The 15,205-nt window shown below is 39.6% G+C and overlaps 1 protein-coding gene across 6 annotated transcripts in view; it reads left to right on the top strand.

The window, feature by feature from the left end:
- The first annotated feature begins 4,615 nt into the window (after positions 1-4,615).
- The window catches only part of LOC126981695 (uncharacterized), a 46,797-nt gene continuing 36,207 nt past the window's right edge, over positions 4,616-15,205 (top strand). For all 6 annotated transcript variants that reach the window (XM_050833120.1, XM_050833117.1, XM_050833116.1 and 3 more), the window contains exon 1: positions 4,616-4,896. In XM_050833120.1, coding sequence (XP_050689077.1) covers positions 4,876-4,896 — 21 coding nt within the window. In that variant the 5' untranslated portion in view covers positions 4,616-4,875. The remainder of the gene's footprint in view (positions 4,897-15,205) is intronic.

Genomic DNA, 15,205 nt, shown 5'->3' with positions numbered 1-15,205 from the left:
CAAGCTGTCACCCTGCCACTGCCTGTGGGACGGTTATTCAAGCCCATATGAAGTCGCTGCTGACTCAAGCTTCAGGGAAGAAGCACTTGGACCTATGTCAGTAGCAGGAAGTAAAGTACAGGGATCCATTAAGGACAGTCTCCAACCATTGGTGAATGACCCAACAAAAATAGCAGAGTTAAAACTGGCAGTTTTTGTGACAGAACATTCATCTAATTTTTCTGTAGGCCATTTTGGTGAACTGGTCCCACAGCTAGATAAAAAGTCAAATATTTTGCAAAAAATAAAGTTACACCGCACTAAATGTTCTCGGTTACAGAAACATGTTCTTGTACCAAGTTTCGCAAAACAATTGAGAGATGAAATTAAAGACTAACATTTCAGCTTGATTGTTGATGAGAGCACAAATGAAGCGAAAATTTCATGCCTAGCTATGAGCATTCGCTTCTTCAGTCCAAAAAAGGGAGCAATGGTTAACACTTTCTATCGACTTGTGCCCCTCAAAGATGCTACTGCAGAAACTGTATACAAGACTGTAAAGGAATGTTTTCAGGACAATTTAGATATTAATAAACTGATAGGATTTGGTACAGATGGAGCTAGTTCTATGGTTGGACGCACTCACTCTCTCATAACATTATTAAGAAGGGATAATCCAAATATCACACTGATCAAGTGTGTATGTCATTCTCTTCACTTAGCAGCAAGTAAAGCATGCGAAGAGCTTCCCACCGTCGTTGACTACATAGTGAAAGAAACACACACATGGTTTGCTAACAGCCCAAAAAGAAGGCAAACTAACACTGAGTTGTACCAAGTTTTAGAAAACTCTGCCAAAGAAAGTTCCAGAACTAGCAAGCACACGCTGGTTGTCACGCTTGGAGGCTGTAAATTGTAGCCTATTCTTGATCAGTGGGACGCACTGAAGCTCCACTTAGATGTATGTTCTTCAAAAGAACGCTGCCACACTGCAAAACAACTAAGCCTAGCATTTAAAGATCCCCATAATAAACTGTTCCTTTTGTTTGTTCGTAAAACCCTTAAGGAAGTTGTGAGTGAACAAACTCTTTCAGGGACAGAATGTAGACATCACAAAGCTTACAGAAGATCTTCTTGACATGTATAGGAATTTGATGCAAGTGGTAATTGAACCATACTTTCTGTCAAAATGCCCAAAAGAAGATCTTCCTAAACGTAATTATGCAAGTTATCTCTTGCCACTGAATGCTATTAACTTTGGATATGAATTCAATGTCTATGCTAATGCCTGTCCTCTGAATGGTAATCAAATAATATAATATGTGAAAGAGCATTGTCAGAAATATCTGTTAGAACTCCTGAATCAAGTACAGATTCGATTGCCTGGCAACGTTGAAACTCTGCTAATGCTGAAAAAATTACATCCTGCCATTGCTACTTCCCAGCACAAAGACTCCATTGCACCAATTGCCTTTCAGTACCAGTCAACATTTAGTGACATGGATAGCTTAGAAAATGAATGGAATGTTGTAAATTTAGATCAGTGGCCCAAGTCTTGTTTGGAAAACGGTGTTTCTTTTTGGGCTGAAGTTAAGCCTCAAATACACAGCCGAATTTTGGCTCACGAATGTGCGCGAATATGCAAGTCATCCTGTGTCGCGAACAAGTTCGGCATCTTTCTTGCCTGTTCTTGGCCGTTCGGGGACATGTCTGCGTCCACCGCGCGACTTTTGACAGTTGGTCACGACCGCCACGAAAGTTTCATGTTGCATGAAAAATTCGCGGCCGTTCGCCGAATGTGCACGAATGCAAAATGGACGCCGAATTGTCGCCGAAATGTCGCAGACAATTCGGCGTCCGATTCGCGGTGTTCGGCGAATTGTCGCCGAAATTTGACCGTTGAAATTTTAATTTTATTGGCAAATTTGTCGCCGACATGTCGCCGACTATTCGGGGACATGTCTCCGACATGTCGCCGAATGGCCAAGACTATTCGGGGATATGTCCCCGAATATTCGGCGAATTAATCACAACACGGCAAACGGGTCGCGGTGGGAGGTGTACACGGGGGTCTGTCCATCTATCTATCTATCTATTATCTCTCTCTATCTATCTATATCTATCTATATCTATCTATCTATCTATATCTATATCTATCTATCAATCTATTTATATCTATATCTATCTATCTATCTATCTATCTATATCTATCTATCTATCTATCTATCTATCTATCTATCTATCTATCTATCTATCTATCTATCTATCTATATATATATATATATATATATATATATATATATATATATATATATATATATATATATATATATATATATATATATATATATATATATATATATATATATATATATATATATATATATATATATATATATATATAAATATATATATATATATATATATATATATATATATATATATATATATATATAATATATATATATATATAGGTATGGAAGTACAAGAAAAATATGAAAAACAAGAAGAATCATGAATATATAAAATAGGTATGGAACTAACATTTTCATTTATTTCATAATTTATTTACTATTTATTACTTTATTTATTTCTTAATATAATTATTCTGCCATTATTTAACCTTTGTTTCATTTTCAGTTATTTAGATTTATTTATGCTTTCAGTTACTGGTTTGTTTATTAATTTTACGTAAACATTCATTCATTCTAAAATATTTGTAGGAGGGCAAAACAAAAACAAGTCACATTTATACATTTTATTACACTATCATACGTATTACCACACATATTACCACACATGATATTTACTCGCCCACAATTCTGTCCTGTCAGGCCACTGCTCCCCGGGTGTTGTACTAGTCCATGAGGTAGGCGCGGATTCCCGTGCTTTTATATGCCACATGGGCATCAGATGATCAGCTGTCAGAAATTTTGGCACTGTCGGAGAATTGTCCCCGACGTGTTGCCGACACCTCGGGGACATGCGAAGACAATTCGGAGACTTGTCGCCAGTTATTCCGCGACAAAAAAAAAACGTTAAAATTTCAGATTTTGAGCTCGGCGACATGGACGGCGAATAGTCGGCGACATGTCTCCGAATTGTCCCCAAATAGGCGCACCTAACAATACCATAGCCGATCCAGGATTCAGGACGTTTCCTAAATTAAAGAAGGTAATGTTATACTTGTATTTCGTAAAGAATCCTTATAACCAAAAACTAGCTAAAATTATGAGTATTCTTTTTTTTAACAACATTCAATAAACAACTGAACAATAATATGAAAATACGTAGTGACCGTTGCCAGATTGTCGTACTCAGAGCATAGTATTTAACGGTTTTTGACGCCTAACTATTGCCAAGAAACATCAGGATCTTACTCTTTTAGCGATAACTATAAATTAGTTTCGTTTTTGGAGCCCAAAAGACAGTTTTGGGGCAGGAAGTCGGGAAATATAAGCGGCTGAGTACAACAATCTGGCAATAATCTGTGGCCGAGGCAGCAGCAGCCTGCCACATTGCGGGTATCAGATACCTAAAATAGCATACTTTTACTGCGTAAAGCAGGTGATGTCACTTATTGTGACTTCGTGAGCTTTCATATTTATCTATTTGTGTATATTTCATGGTGGCAAAACTTAAATTACTAGTTTCATTTTTACTAGTGACACGAATATGTGACTGTTTATCACAATAGAATTTCACTCTAATAAGTGAATCAGACTCCACAGAAATATTACCAGTGTGTGTATGAATGAATACAAAGATAAGCACATACTTTAATATACCTCTAGGATGTCTCGTGGATCATTAGTAAATAAAAACAAAATATCCGGCTAAGCTACTTTTTAGCCATTACCTTTAATAGCGCCCAAAAAACAGTCCCTCCGCCAAGTTTGCACCCCACATTTGATAATGTTAAGTGCGCCTATTGTCTAGAGCATTCGCCGACATGTCGCCGAATGGTCACAAACTGTAAGAATCTTGGTCATGTCGGCGAACCGGTCGCCGAATTTTTTCACGAACTGATTCGGCGTCAAGTTCGTGGCCAAAATTCGGCAGTGTATTTGGGGCTTTAGAGAGAAAAAAAATTCTGCTGGGGAACCAAAATACCCCAACATTTCATCCCTAGCATTGGTATTGTTTGCCTTACCTTTCTCTAATGCCTCTGTAGAGCGCATTTTCTCAAATATGAATGTGGTACACACTAAGCTAAGATATCGTTTCAGTGTAAGATCAGTAGAAGCAATACTCCAAATCAGATATGGATTATCTGTTCGAGGGATGTCATGCGTCACTTTCAAGACAACTGAAGATATGGTAAAGAATTTCAGTGCAAAGGGAAATGCCGAAAGTGATGATGACAATACAGATATTATATCCCTTGAGCTGGATGCAGAATAAAAAAAAAGTGATAGAAAAAGGATATATTTTTCATGTTTTTTTTGTTGCCAGGTAATTTTGCTTTCGTTAAAAAAGTTCAATTTGTTTTAATTATATAACATTCAAGTTTGTAATCAATTATCAATAAATGTGACGCAACAATAAAATTATGGCTTCAATATTGTCCAGTAAGGAAATATGTTTGTGGAATACACTGTGGAATATTGATGATTTTTGTGGATAATTTGTGGATAAAAAGTAACTTTTACACGGATCATGAGTGAAAGTGGCAACACTGCGTCGTCCAGTACCTGTGTGTCGCGTCGAGGTGGCAGTGTCGCCGGCCCTGACAGCCCCGTAAAACACTGAAGAAGACACTCGCGGCGTGATATTTAGGGGTTTAGCACGACACCGCCGCATAGCTGTAACAGCCCACCTGTGACGGAGACGGCCTCCAGTCCACCACCACCACCACCACCGCTGAGAGGAGGTTGTGAGGCCACGACCAGCGGCATGGCGTCTGCACGGGCGGGGGTGAGTCCTCAGCCAGAACATTCCCGTACTAAAATCTCATTATTAAATAGCTTTTTTTTTCTTTTTTACAGCCAGGGAGGCAGCCCAGGGCCATAAAACATAGACAACAACTAAAGAGTCACCACAGGCTGGGGAGGTGTCTTGGTGCTTACCTTACCTTATAGTGATTGCTTACCTTAGTGATGGTAAAGACGCTTTAGGGAGCTAAATAACTCATAGGGGTGCCTCTTCTCAGTGATTCTGCCTCCAGTTTGGCTGGAGTAGATAGGAAGACACCTACCGAACGGGCGCAAGCCACTCCCGATGAGGTATATATGGGAAGTGAGCAGGTTGCTGAAGCCCTCCAAAGACCCTTCCCATGTCCTCACTAACCGTTTCTCTATTGTCTCATCAACACCAGAGAGTAGTTCAGCATGCTCTCTAAAGACAGATCCTCTCTCTATCCACACCACACTACATTCACACAACATACACACCTTTTCCCAAAATTCAAAATGGCGTACCAAAACTATGCCCGGGAGTCCCCGTTTAGTGGGGGGTGGGGGGGGGATGACATGGGGCTAAACCTTAGAATTTTTAGTGGGTGGGCACTGGACATTTTAAAATTTTTATTACTGAGTTAGTCATCGCATATTAAAGATTATACGTGTATAATTACTTTAGTAATGGACAGCTTACCATGAAAGTGTGTGGGGGGGAAGGTTACTCTATCTCCCTCAGTCTGAAAAGTGAGCGGGTAGAACCTTTAATGATCATCCCAACACAGTTGGGGTATGTCTGCCGGATTTTGGTGTTACTGTTTTGGTTGATTACAGACCTCCAAGTAATTTTTTGGTGGACAATATAGCTCTCATCTCCAACCTTGAGTCTGTTTGTGAGGATACAGAACTTATTTTGTCTGGGGATTTTAACCTGCCCTCCATTGATTTGTCCTATGACGTTCCTGTTGGTAGTTCTTTACTTGGTGAGCAATTTCTTGATTTTTTTTAGCTCTCTGGGTCTTATATAGTGGGTCAAGCAGGCTACTTACCTTCGATCCAACAATATATTGGATTTGATCTTTACCACAAAATGGTAGAATAGGTATCAAATGTTAATTTGATTGACACCTTTTCTGGGTGTGACCATTTTCCTGTAATATTTGACTATCTATTTTGTCCTCTTGAATCTAGCCCAATGAATTCAAAGGATGAATATGATTATTTCAAGGGAAAGTACAGTTTAATAAACAAACATTTCAAGGACATTGACTGGGACATTGAATTTACGGGATTAGATATTGATCAGTCTTACTCAAGATTTAATTGTTTATTGTTCAATACTTTCCACCGCTTTATTCCCAAGAAACCAGGCCCCTGTTCACTAAAGCCTCCTTGGACCACAAGCATACCTAATGATATCAAACGTCTTAAACGGCAGGCTTGGCTTAACTATAAAGATGCTCGTTCTGTGTTTGGCAGATCATCTCCTATTGCATTAAGGTTGTGGTATGTTTTTAGCCGTTTATCCCTGGAATTCAAAGAGATTGTCCATCAGTCAGTTATTAATTATGAAAAATCTCTTGTCTTTGTCGGTTACAATGATGTGAGGCGTTTTCACGCTTACCTCTGTCACAAGAAGGCTCAGCATCCAGCAGTTAGGCCGTTATATAGTGAGGATGGATGGTGTGTTGAGGCTGCAGATATGGAAAACCATTTCGTTAGGGCTTTTTCCACCGTCTTTTCTAGTGTTCTTGCTTAATCCTTATCCTTTACAATGGTGTGATAATAAATTTATATTTAATGTCGATAGTTTTGATATTTTTCAAATAGAGAATATTTTGCCTCAATTAAAACCTTCTGCTTGTTCTGGCCCTGATGGTATTCCTTCAGTCTTTTTAAAAAGATGTGCCCATTCTATTAGTTACCCTCTGTTGCTACTGTTCAGAAAATCTCTTTCATCAATGCAAGTCCCTTCAGACTGGTAAGATGCTAATGTTATGCCACTGTTCAAAGGTGGAGTCCATTCTGATCCCCTCAACTATAGACCAATTAGTTTGACATCAGTGTGTTGTAAATCTTTTGAAAGAATAATCGTGTCTCAACTTTCTGCTTATTTGGAAGATAATAACTTACTTTCCCCCGTATCAGTATGGTTTTAGATCGGGCAGATTAGTTTCTGAGCAACTGTTATATACCTATGACTTTGTGACTCATTTCTATGATAGTGGTATGTCAGTGGATATGATATTTTTTGATTTCAAGAAAGCTTTTGATGTTTGTAATCATAGATTATTACTCACAATGCCGTCTAGTATTGGGATTGGGGGGTGTTTGCTGGGATGGCTGAAAGACTATTTGAGTGGCAGAAAGATGCAAGTAGTTGTCCATGGTAGTGAGAGTTATAAAGTGGATGTAAGCAGTGGTGTTCCCCAAGGGTCGGTAATTGGTCCCTTGCTTTTTCTCATCTACATCAGTCATGTTGTTTCAGAAGTAAATTGTAAGTTTTGCTTATGGGGAACTTATTAAAAGGCACGGCCCACCAGATGTCTCTACTGTCGGTCGACCACCCGAGATTTTCCCTGAAAATATCTCTTAATTACCGTAAATCCCCTGCATTCTTTCTTGGCAAACTATAAATACACATCAATGCAGAAACTGATATTGTTTGTATAAAAAAATGTAGTGGATATGTTTCTCTATACAAGACAAAAATTATGACAATATGACAGTTTGACAACTTGGGTGGAAAAAACACATCCTTGCATGAAAGTAATGAAAATTTAAGCAGAAAAAGGCTTCAAAAATATTTCTGCTTGCATTGCTGCATTTCATGAGTACCTGCATTGGGTGTGTCCGTGTCTCTTTCGAAGAAAATTTGGCCAAGAACAATTTGAGGGCGTGGCTTCTGATGACAGTCCTATAACCAGGATGGTGCTAAGTTTTGTTTACATCAGCTGGCACGTTAGTTATTCACTCCTATGGTGTATCTGAAATCTATTGTACTTTAAAAGCAAAACCAAAAGTCACACATCATATACACACCTGTTGATGTTGCTTAGGGCTGTGAGGATTGGCCGGTGTTGTGGCAGTGAGGGGCAGCGAGGACTCCTCATGGCACGACGGCGACAACAAAGTTACCTAGTGTCACGTCCTGACATTGGGACGTTCTTTGGAGTTGCTAAGCGCCATTCTGTTTCTTGGACAAATTTTCATCAAAAGAGACACGGACACACCCAAAACATATCCACTACATTTTTATACAAACAATATCAGTTTCTGTATTGATGTGTATTTATAGTTTGCCAAGAAAGAACGCAGGGGATTTACGGTAATTAAGAGATATTTTCAGGGAAAATCTCGGGTGGTCGACCGACAGTAGAGACATCTGGTGACATGAGCTTTACAAGTCGCCCATTTGCTGATGATTTAAAATTATACCTAGCTACTGTAATTTCTAAGTCTAACCATTTAATTTCTCACAGTATTTTGCAGAGACATTAACACTATTTACAACACAAGGAGTTCTTGGGGTTTATCTTTCTCAGTTGGTAAATGTGCCAGAATGAACTTTTGCAGGAATTTCCTTGATGCTCCTGTTCCTTTACCATATTTTATAGGAAACCAAGCCTTACAAGATGTAGATAACTATAAAGATCTTGGGGTCAGGGTGGATTCCTCCCTAAAGTTTCACTTGCATGTGAGAGAAATCACTGGCAAGGCTGGAGGCATTGGTTACAGTGTTTTAAAGGGTACCCTTTGTAGATCTGTTTTCATGAAGGCAGTTTTCATCTCTCATATTCGCCCTATCTTGGACTTTGCCTCTGTGATTTGGCTCACTGGTTATACAGGTGACATTAGGCTTTTAGAAAATGTTCAGAGGAGGTGGACTAAGAAAATTGCCGGTTTTCATGATCTGCCATATAGTGAATGTCTCGCTAGATTGAGTCTTTACTCCATTAAAGGAAGGTTGATCAGAGCTGATCTTATTATGGTGTTCAACATTATGAAAGAGTTTTGTCCCAATCTAAGTCACCTTTTTGTTAGAAATCACAACAGAGACACAGGAGGCCACTCCTTCAAGCTTTTTGTCCCTCGTTACAACACTGATGTTGGAGCTCGTTTCTTCTCAGTGCAGGTCATTAGCATTTGGAATAATTTACCTGAATCAGTTGTCGTAGTGAATTCTGTTAATGCTTTTAAACGGCATCGCGACACTTCTCTTGGTCAAATTTTGTATGATTTTGATTGACTTTGGGTTGTTGAGTATCACTTTTAATTGTAAAATTGTGTCCTGTGCTGTGGTCTCCACACAGGATTGCCAACCTGACTGCATTGTCGCCACTTGCTCAAGAGTGGTTTGTGCGGTCTTGGTGCTGCCACATTAGCCAACCATCAGATCATCTAAAGGACAATCTACTTGCTGTCTTTTGGTTGGAGGTGTCACTTGATTCTAGATGGGGTTCTCCCCATCTAGAGCTCATAGTACCGATCTTTGGGTAGGACTGAGACCACTTACATACAACACACTGCAACAACGAGGTCACAACTCCTTGCCTTACGTCGTGTACCTACTCACTGCTAGGTGAACAGGGGCTACACGTGAAAGAAGATAAACCCAACTTAACTTCACCCGGCCTGGGAATCGAACCCTTGTCCTTCTGATTGTGAGGCAGATGCTCTATCCACTGAACTACCGGGCCGTGTGTGTGTGTGTGTGATTGTGTGTATTTACCTAGTTGTGAAATACAGGAAAAGAGCCACAATGTTGCCTCTCTTTCTATCTTCTATTCTCTCGATATTTCTCTGAATCTGCTAACTGCTGCTAACTGCATGCCTCCCCCCCCCTCCCTGCTGCTCCCAGCCTGCACTCTCACTTTCTACTCATGCTCATCCCTTTATGTAAAGTGTTAACCAGCATCTTCACTCTTTCATCACCTCACGCTGGTAAACTCTAAACAAATCTTTCTTCAATCTTCTTCCTTCCTGTATTTCTCCTTGAACTTCTTTTCAACTTTTAAGAGGGAGGTATCTCTCCTCCTCCTTTTGATCTTCCTTTCCTTTCCTTCTTTTTTTTTTTTTTTTAGGAGCAGAGTAGGCTTTTTTTTTTTTTTTTATTGTTTTCTTTTTTTGTTGCCCTTGAGCTGCCTCCTTTGTTGTAAAAAAAAAAAAAAAAAAAACTAGGCTCGTGCTGTCCCGTCTCCATAACGCTTATTATCCAGTTTGGCTTTAAATTCATGAATTGTTTTTGCACACACAGTCTCCTTGTCAAGTCCGTTCCATGTTGTCACGCTTCTGTGTGGAAAGCTGTATTTCTTGATGTCTCTCCTACAGTCGCTCTTCTTCAATTTCTTACCATTGCCTCTTGTCACACTTTTGTCACATAGGTACCGCTAGGTCTTCCCTGTCCAATTTCTCCAATCCCTCTTGTATCCTGTACAATGCTATTAGGTCCCCTCTCTTCTGCTCTCCAGTGTTGTTAGTCCCAATTTCTCCAGTCTTTCTTCATAAGTATGTTCTCTCAGAGTTTCCAGTAATTTAGTCGCTGCTCTTTGTATTCTTTCCAATTTTCTAATTTCTTTCTTCAATCTAGGTGACCACACTAATGCTGCATATTCCAGTCTTGGACGTATCATCGATGTTATTAGTTTCTTCACCATTTCTTCATCTGCAAATGCTGCTTTTATGTTTCTAAGAAGATTGTATGTTTCCCCAGTTATTCCAAAGGATAACTTGTCTGTTATGATCACTCCCAGATCTTTTTCTTTAGTTTTTTTTCATGATTCTTTCATAACTCAGAGAGTAGATTCCCGATATTCGTCTACTTCTCTTACCAAACTCCATCACGCTACACTTCTCTGTATTGAATGTCATTTCCCATTTGCATGACCAGTCGCTTATTCTATCGAGATCTTGGCTCAGGGCTACACAGTCATCTTCATTAACCTCCCTCAATATTATTTTAGCATCATCAGCAAACATATTCGCATAGCTTGTTACCCCTTCTGTCATGTCATTAATATAAATTACAAACATAATCGGAGCCAGCACTGATCCTTGGGGGACTCCACTCATCACTTCCATCCAGCTTGATTTATTATTCCTGATTACTGTTCTCATTTCTCTCTTCATCAAAAAGTCCATAATCCAATCCAATATTGAACCACCCAGACCTCCAACATGATTAAGTTTCCATATTAATCGCTTGTGTGGTACTTTATCAAACGCCTTCTTTAAGTCCAGATACACACAATCTGCCCAACTGTCTCTTTCCTGTATTATATCAATTACTCTTGAATAGAAGCTGATCAGATTAGTTACACAAGACCGTTCTCCTCTGAATCCGAATTGACTATTTGTTAATATATTGTTTTCTTCTAAACACTCCACCCAGCTGTTTTTTTATAATTTTCTCACACATCTTTGCTACTGCACTTGTTAATGACACTGGCCTATAGTTCAACGGGTCTTCCTTACTTCCTCCTTTATGTATTGGGACGATGTTAGCCCTCTTCCAGTCTCTTGGTACCTTCCCTTGTGCTAGTGAGACATGAATCAAGTTGCTCAACTTTTCAGCTATTTGCTGGTTACACTCTTTTAGCACCCAATTTGATATACCATCCGGTCCTTCTGATTTCCTCGCACCCAATTCTTCCAGTAATTTTTTTACTTCATCTGCTGATGTTTGTATTCTCTCCAGACCCACTCTATTCCCTGACACTGCATCTACACCTTCAAACTCACTCTCCCTTGTGAACACTGTTTGGAAACAATTATTCATCACTTATACTATCAAAAGTTTCACCATTAACTTTAACTTTTTGAATCTCATCTCTATTTTTCAACTTTCCATTTATGAACTTATAAAACAGTTTTGGTTGGTCTTTGCACTTATCTACAATATTTTTCTCAAAATTCCTTTTTTTTTTTTTTCTTTTCTTACTTTGACATAAGCATTCCTCTTCCTTTTGTACTCATTCCATAGATCCATCCTCCTATTTTTTCTCCATTTGTTCCATGCCTTCTCCTTTTCCTGCTTGGCATCTACACACTTTCTATTATACCACTCTTTTCATTTCTGGCCTTCTTTCATCTTTGGTATCCACTTTTCCACTCCTTCGTTGTAAATCCGTAGAAAGATAGCCCATTTTTCCTCCACATTTTCAGCCTCAAAAAAAGTATCCCATTGTGCTTCCTCAAAATGTTTCCCAAGTTCAAAATTTGCCTTATTAAAGTTAAACCATTCTTTCCTGTCGTCCTCATTCCTGATTATTTTACTTCCTTCTCGTAATATGTACTCGATAAGTACGTGATCGCTCTTCCCTATAGGGATCTTATAGTTCATCTCCTCTATGCTATCTGGCTCCCTGGTGATTATTATGAAGTCCAATCTAGATGGCTCGTCTTCTCTGAATCTTGTATTTTCCTCCACCCACTGGGTGAGGACGTTATCTATAACCAATTGCAAAACCTTGTTTCCCCATGAAGCTTCACTTCCTTCCATTGACCAGTTTTCCCATGACACTTGCTGACAATTAAAATCACCCATTATCAGAATTTATCCTTCTCCTCCAGCAATCTCCTTAGGCAATCCAATGTGTCTTCCAGCTTCTTGTATAATTCTTCTGTCCGTGAATTGTTTTTGGAGGGACATACACCACTACGATATTCCTGCATCCTCCCCTTTGCAGTCTTATTCCCACACTCAAGACCTCCGCTTCCCCTTCGCCATAGGTGACACCCTCCACTGTCCATTCTTTTTCCAACAATAGCATCACTCCTCCTTGTTTATTTTCTCTATTTCTCATCCATACATTATATTTACCATCCCCTATGTTAAATGCATCTATACTACCAGTCTATTTGGTTTCCGTAATCCCCATAACATCTGGTTTTTCCTTATTAAGGTAATCTCCTTTTTCTAACATTGATGATATTAACCCGTTCACATTAGTGTATGCCACCTTCAAGCTGTCACCTCTTCCCTTCTGTACCACTTTCTTAGGTCCATGTCTATCACTCCAGAAAACTTCTTTTTTTCCTCTTCTGATCTTACTTCATTCTTTTCATTGGCTTGATTTGAAACATTTGAAACATTTATTAACCCTTTCATTGCTAAGCGCTTGCAGCGGGCATTAGGCGTATTTGCTGGTGGCGCTAAATGCTCGCTGTGAGCTCCAGCCACACTCAAATCTCCTGCGTATGAGCAGTGGCGTACCGAGGGGGGGGGCCATGGCCCCCCCCTTTAGCAAAGAAAAAATAATAATGAATAAATAAATATTACAGGAAATAATAGGAATATGTATATTGGTATTACGATTATGAATGTGTGTGTTTGTGTGTGTGTGGAGCTGAGAGCTCAGTGATACCGACTGACCAAGTTATTTCCCCACTGGTTTTGTTTTGAGTTGATGGTAGGATATAAGGTGTGCTCTGAGTGATAAAAAAGTAAGGTGTTAAATGATGGGTTCATAAAATTGTGTGTAGAGTGCGATGTCAAGCTGTCAACTGTAAGCGGCGGAGGGATGTTTGTAGCAGGAGCGGGGAGACAGGAAGAGGAACACGAGATTGGGACGGCTCTGGCAGAGAGAGCACGAAAGTCGTAAGTGTGCCTTCTCTCCTTCTTGCCTCTCAGATTTACTTGATTTTAGGTGTAAGGTGCTGTCAAAGTGACTGGAGGACTATATAATTATACCATTGAGGCAGCAAGCGAACTTGTCTGGTGACAGTGGTGAGTATGTAATAATTGATTCTGTATTATGACGGGGAGAGTGGCAGGCGACGCTACACGCGTATGGGACCTGTGACGTCGACCTTTGCTGCTATATTACCACCTTTAAGACCTTTTTGTGCTTGACAGTGGACAGTGTAGAGTGGCTGAGTAACTATTGTATGTTCAGCACTTGAACAATGGAGCTGCTGAGTTGAATAAGAGCAGGTGATCTATTTTGAGAGAACAATGGAGCTGCTGAGTTGATTAGGAGCAGGTGATCTATTTTGAGAGAACAATGGAGCTGCTGAGTTGATTAGGAGCAGGTGATCTATTTTGAGAGAACAATGGAGCTGCTGAGATGATTAGGAGCAGGTGATCTATTTTGAGAGAACAATGGAGCTGCTGAGTTGATTAGGAGCAGGTGATCTATTTTGAGAAACATTCATTGACGACGTGTATAGGCTCACGTGCCCGTAGCCTATTCATGTTATCCGTATAATATTTTCTGACCAAAAATTCCAAATTTCTGAAAATTATGATTGATAGACTTCACTTTCTTTTTATATAGTACTTTTTTTCTATAGAGTGTGTCATTTCTTGAATTCACGGAGGCTTGGGATTTGTGCCTTTCCATTCTTCACATATTTCCTCCTTGGTCACAAAACGCCAGAAAACACTTCTCGTACGTACTCTATCTGGTGTAAGAAAGTCATCACTGACTCGGCTGATGCCCCGGATAGTTCAGTTAATCAAGTAGGTAAATAATGAAATAATGATTAAGAATAATTACTGCAAAACACGTTAGGTGAAGAATCAGCAGCCAAGCGTAATCTAAAACAATAAGTGACCCAGGTTTTCTCATGAGTTTGGAAGTGCTCACCTCAGTTCTAAGCGTCAATAAATCCTTGCCAGAAAAGCTGCAGGGGTCACAACAAGAACTGATGGGTGCTCTTGGAAGCGTAGCTACACAGAGCTGCATAGATGCATTTCAGTCCTATCGTGATGGAAATAAGTTCAACCAACTTTTTGCCCAAGCTGAGGAAAGGTTCAGAAGGTCCAGAAGCCTTGAACAATCAGAGGTCATCAGAAACATAATTAAGGCTAACCCTCCAGCAGCAACTCCATAGGAGTACTATCGAAGAGCTATTTTCTCCCATTTTCGGACACTGCTATAGCACAACTCATGGAAAGGTTTGCATCTAAACACATTAGGAGTTTTTTGTTTGGAAATCTTGTTCCCTCTCTTTCAGTTGATACTTATTTTAGGGAACTGAAGGAGGCAGTTGAATTTTATGGAAAATTTCTTGATGGAGATGAAGATCTCGTTGAAGATGAATATCTACGGGGGCAGAGTTATTCGAAGCGTCATGAATCTCATGAGAGGTCAAAGCAAGTTGTTGAGACATTGGCATGTGCCAAAAAATTGGGCACATATCCAAATTTTTCCACCTTATTGCAATTTTTTCAACCCTACCTGTTAGCACTTCCACCAATGAGCGATCCTTTAGTGCCCTTGAATTGCTTAAAACATACCTTAGGAACGCAATGAGTGAAAGTCGTTTAAATGGACAGGCCCTACTTTGTCTATTGTGACACAAATCTTGATCTTGAAGTCCTT

Source organism: Eriocheir sinensis, chromosome 49, assembly GCF_024679095.1.
Source record: "Eriocheir sinensis breed Jianghai 21 chromosome 49, ASM2467909v1, whole genome shotgun sequence".
NCBI classification, from domain to species: domain Eukaryota; kingdom Metazoa; phylum Arthropoda; class Malacostraca; order Decapoda; family Varunidae; genus Eriocheir; species Eriocheir sinensis.
The sequence above is the reverse complement of the archived record's forward strand: the minus strand, read 5'-3'. Positions and strand labels throughout refer to the sequence as shown.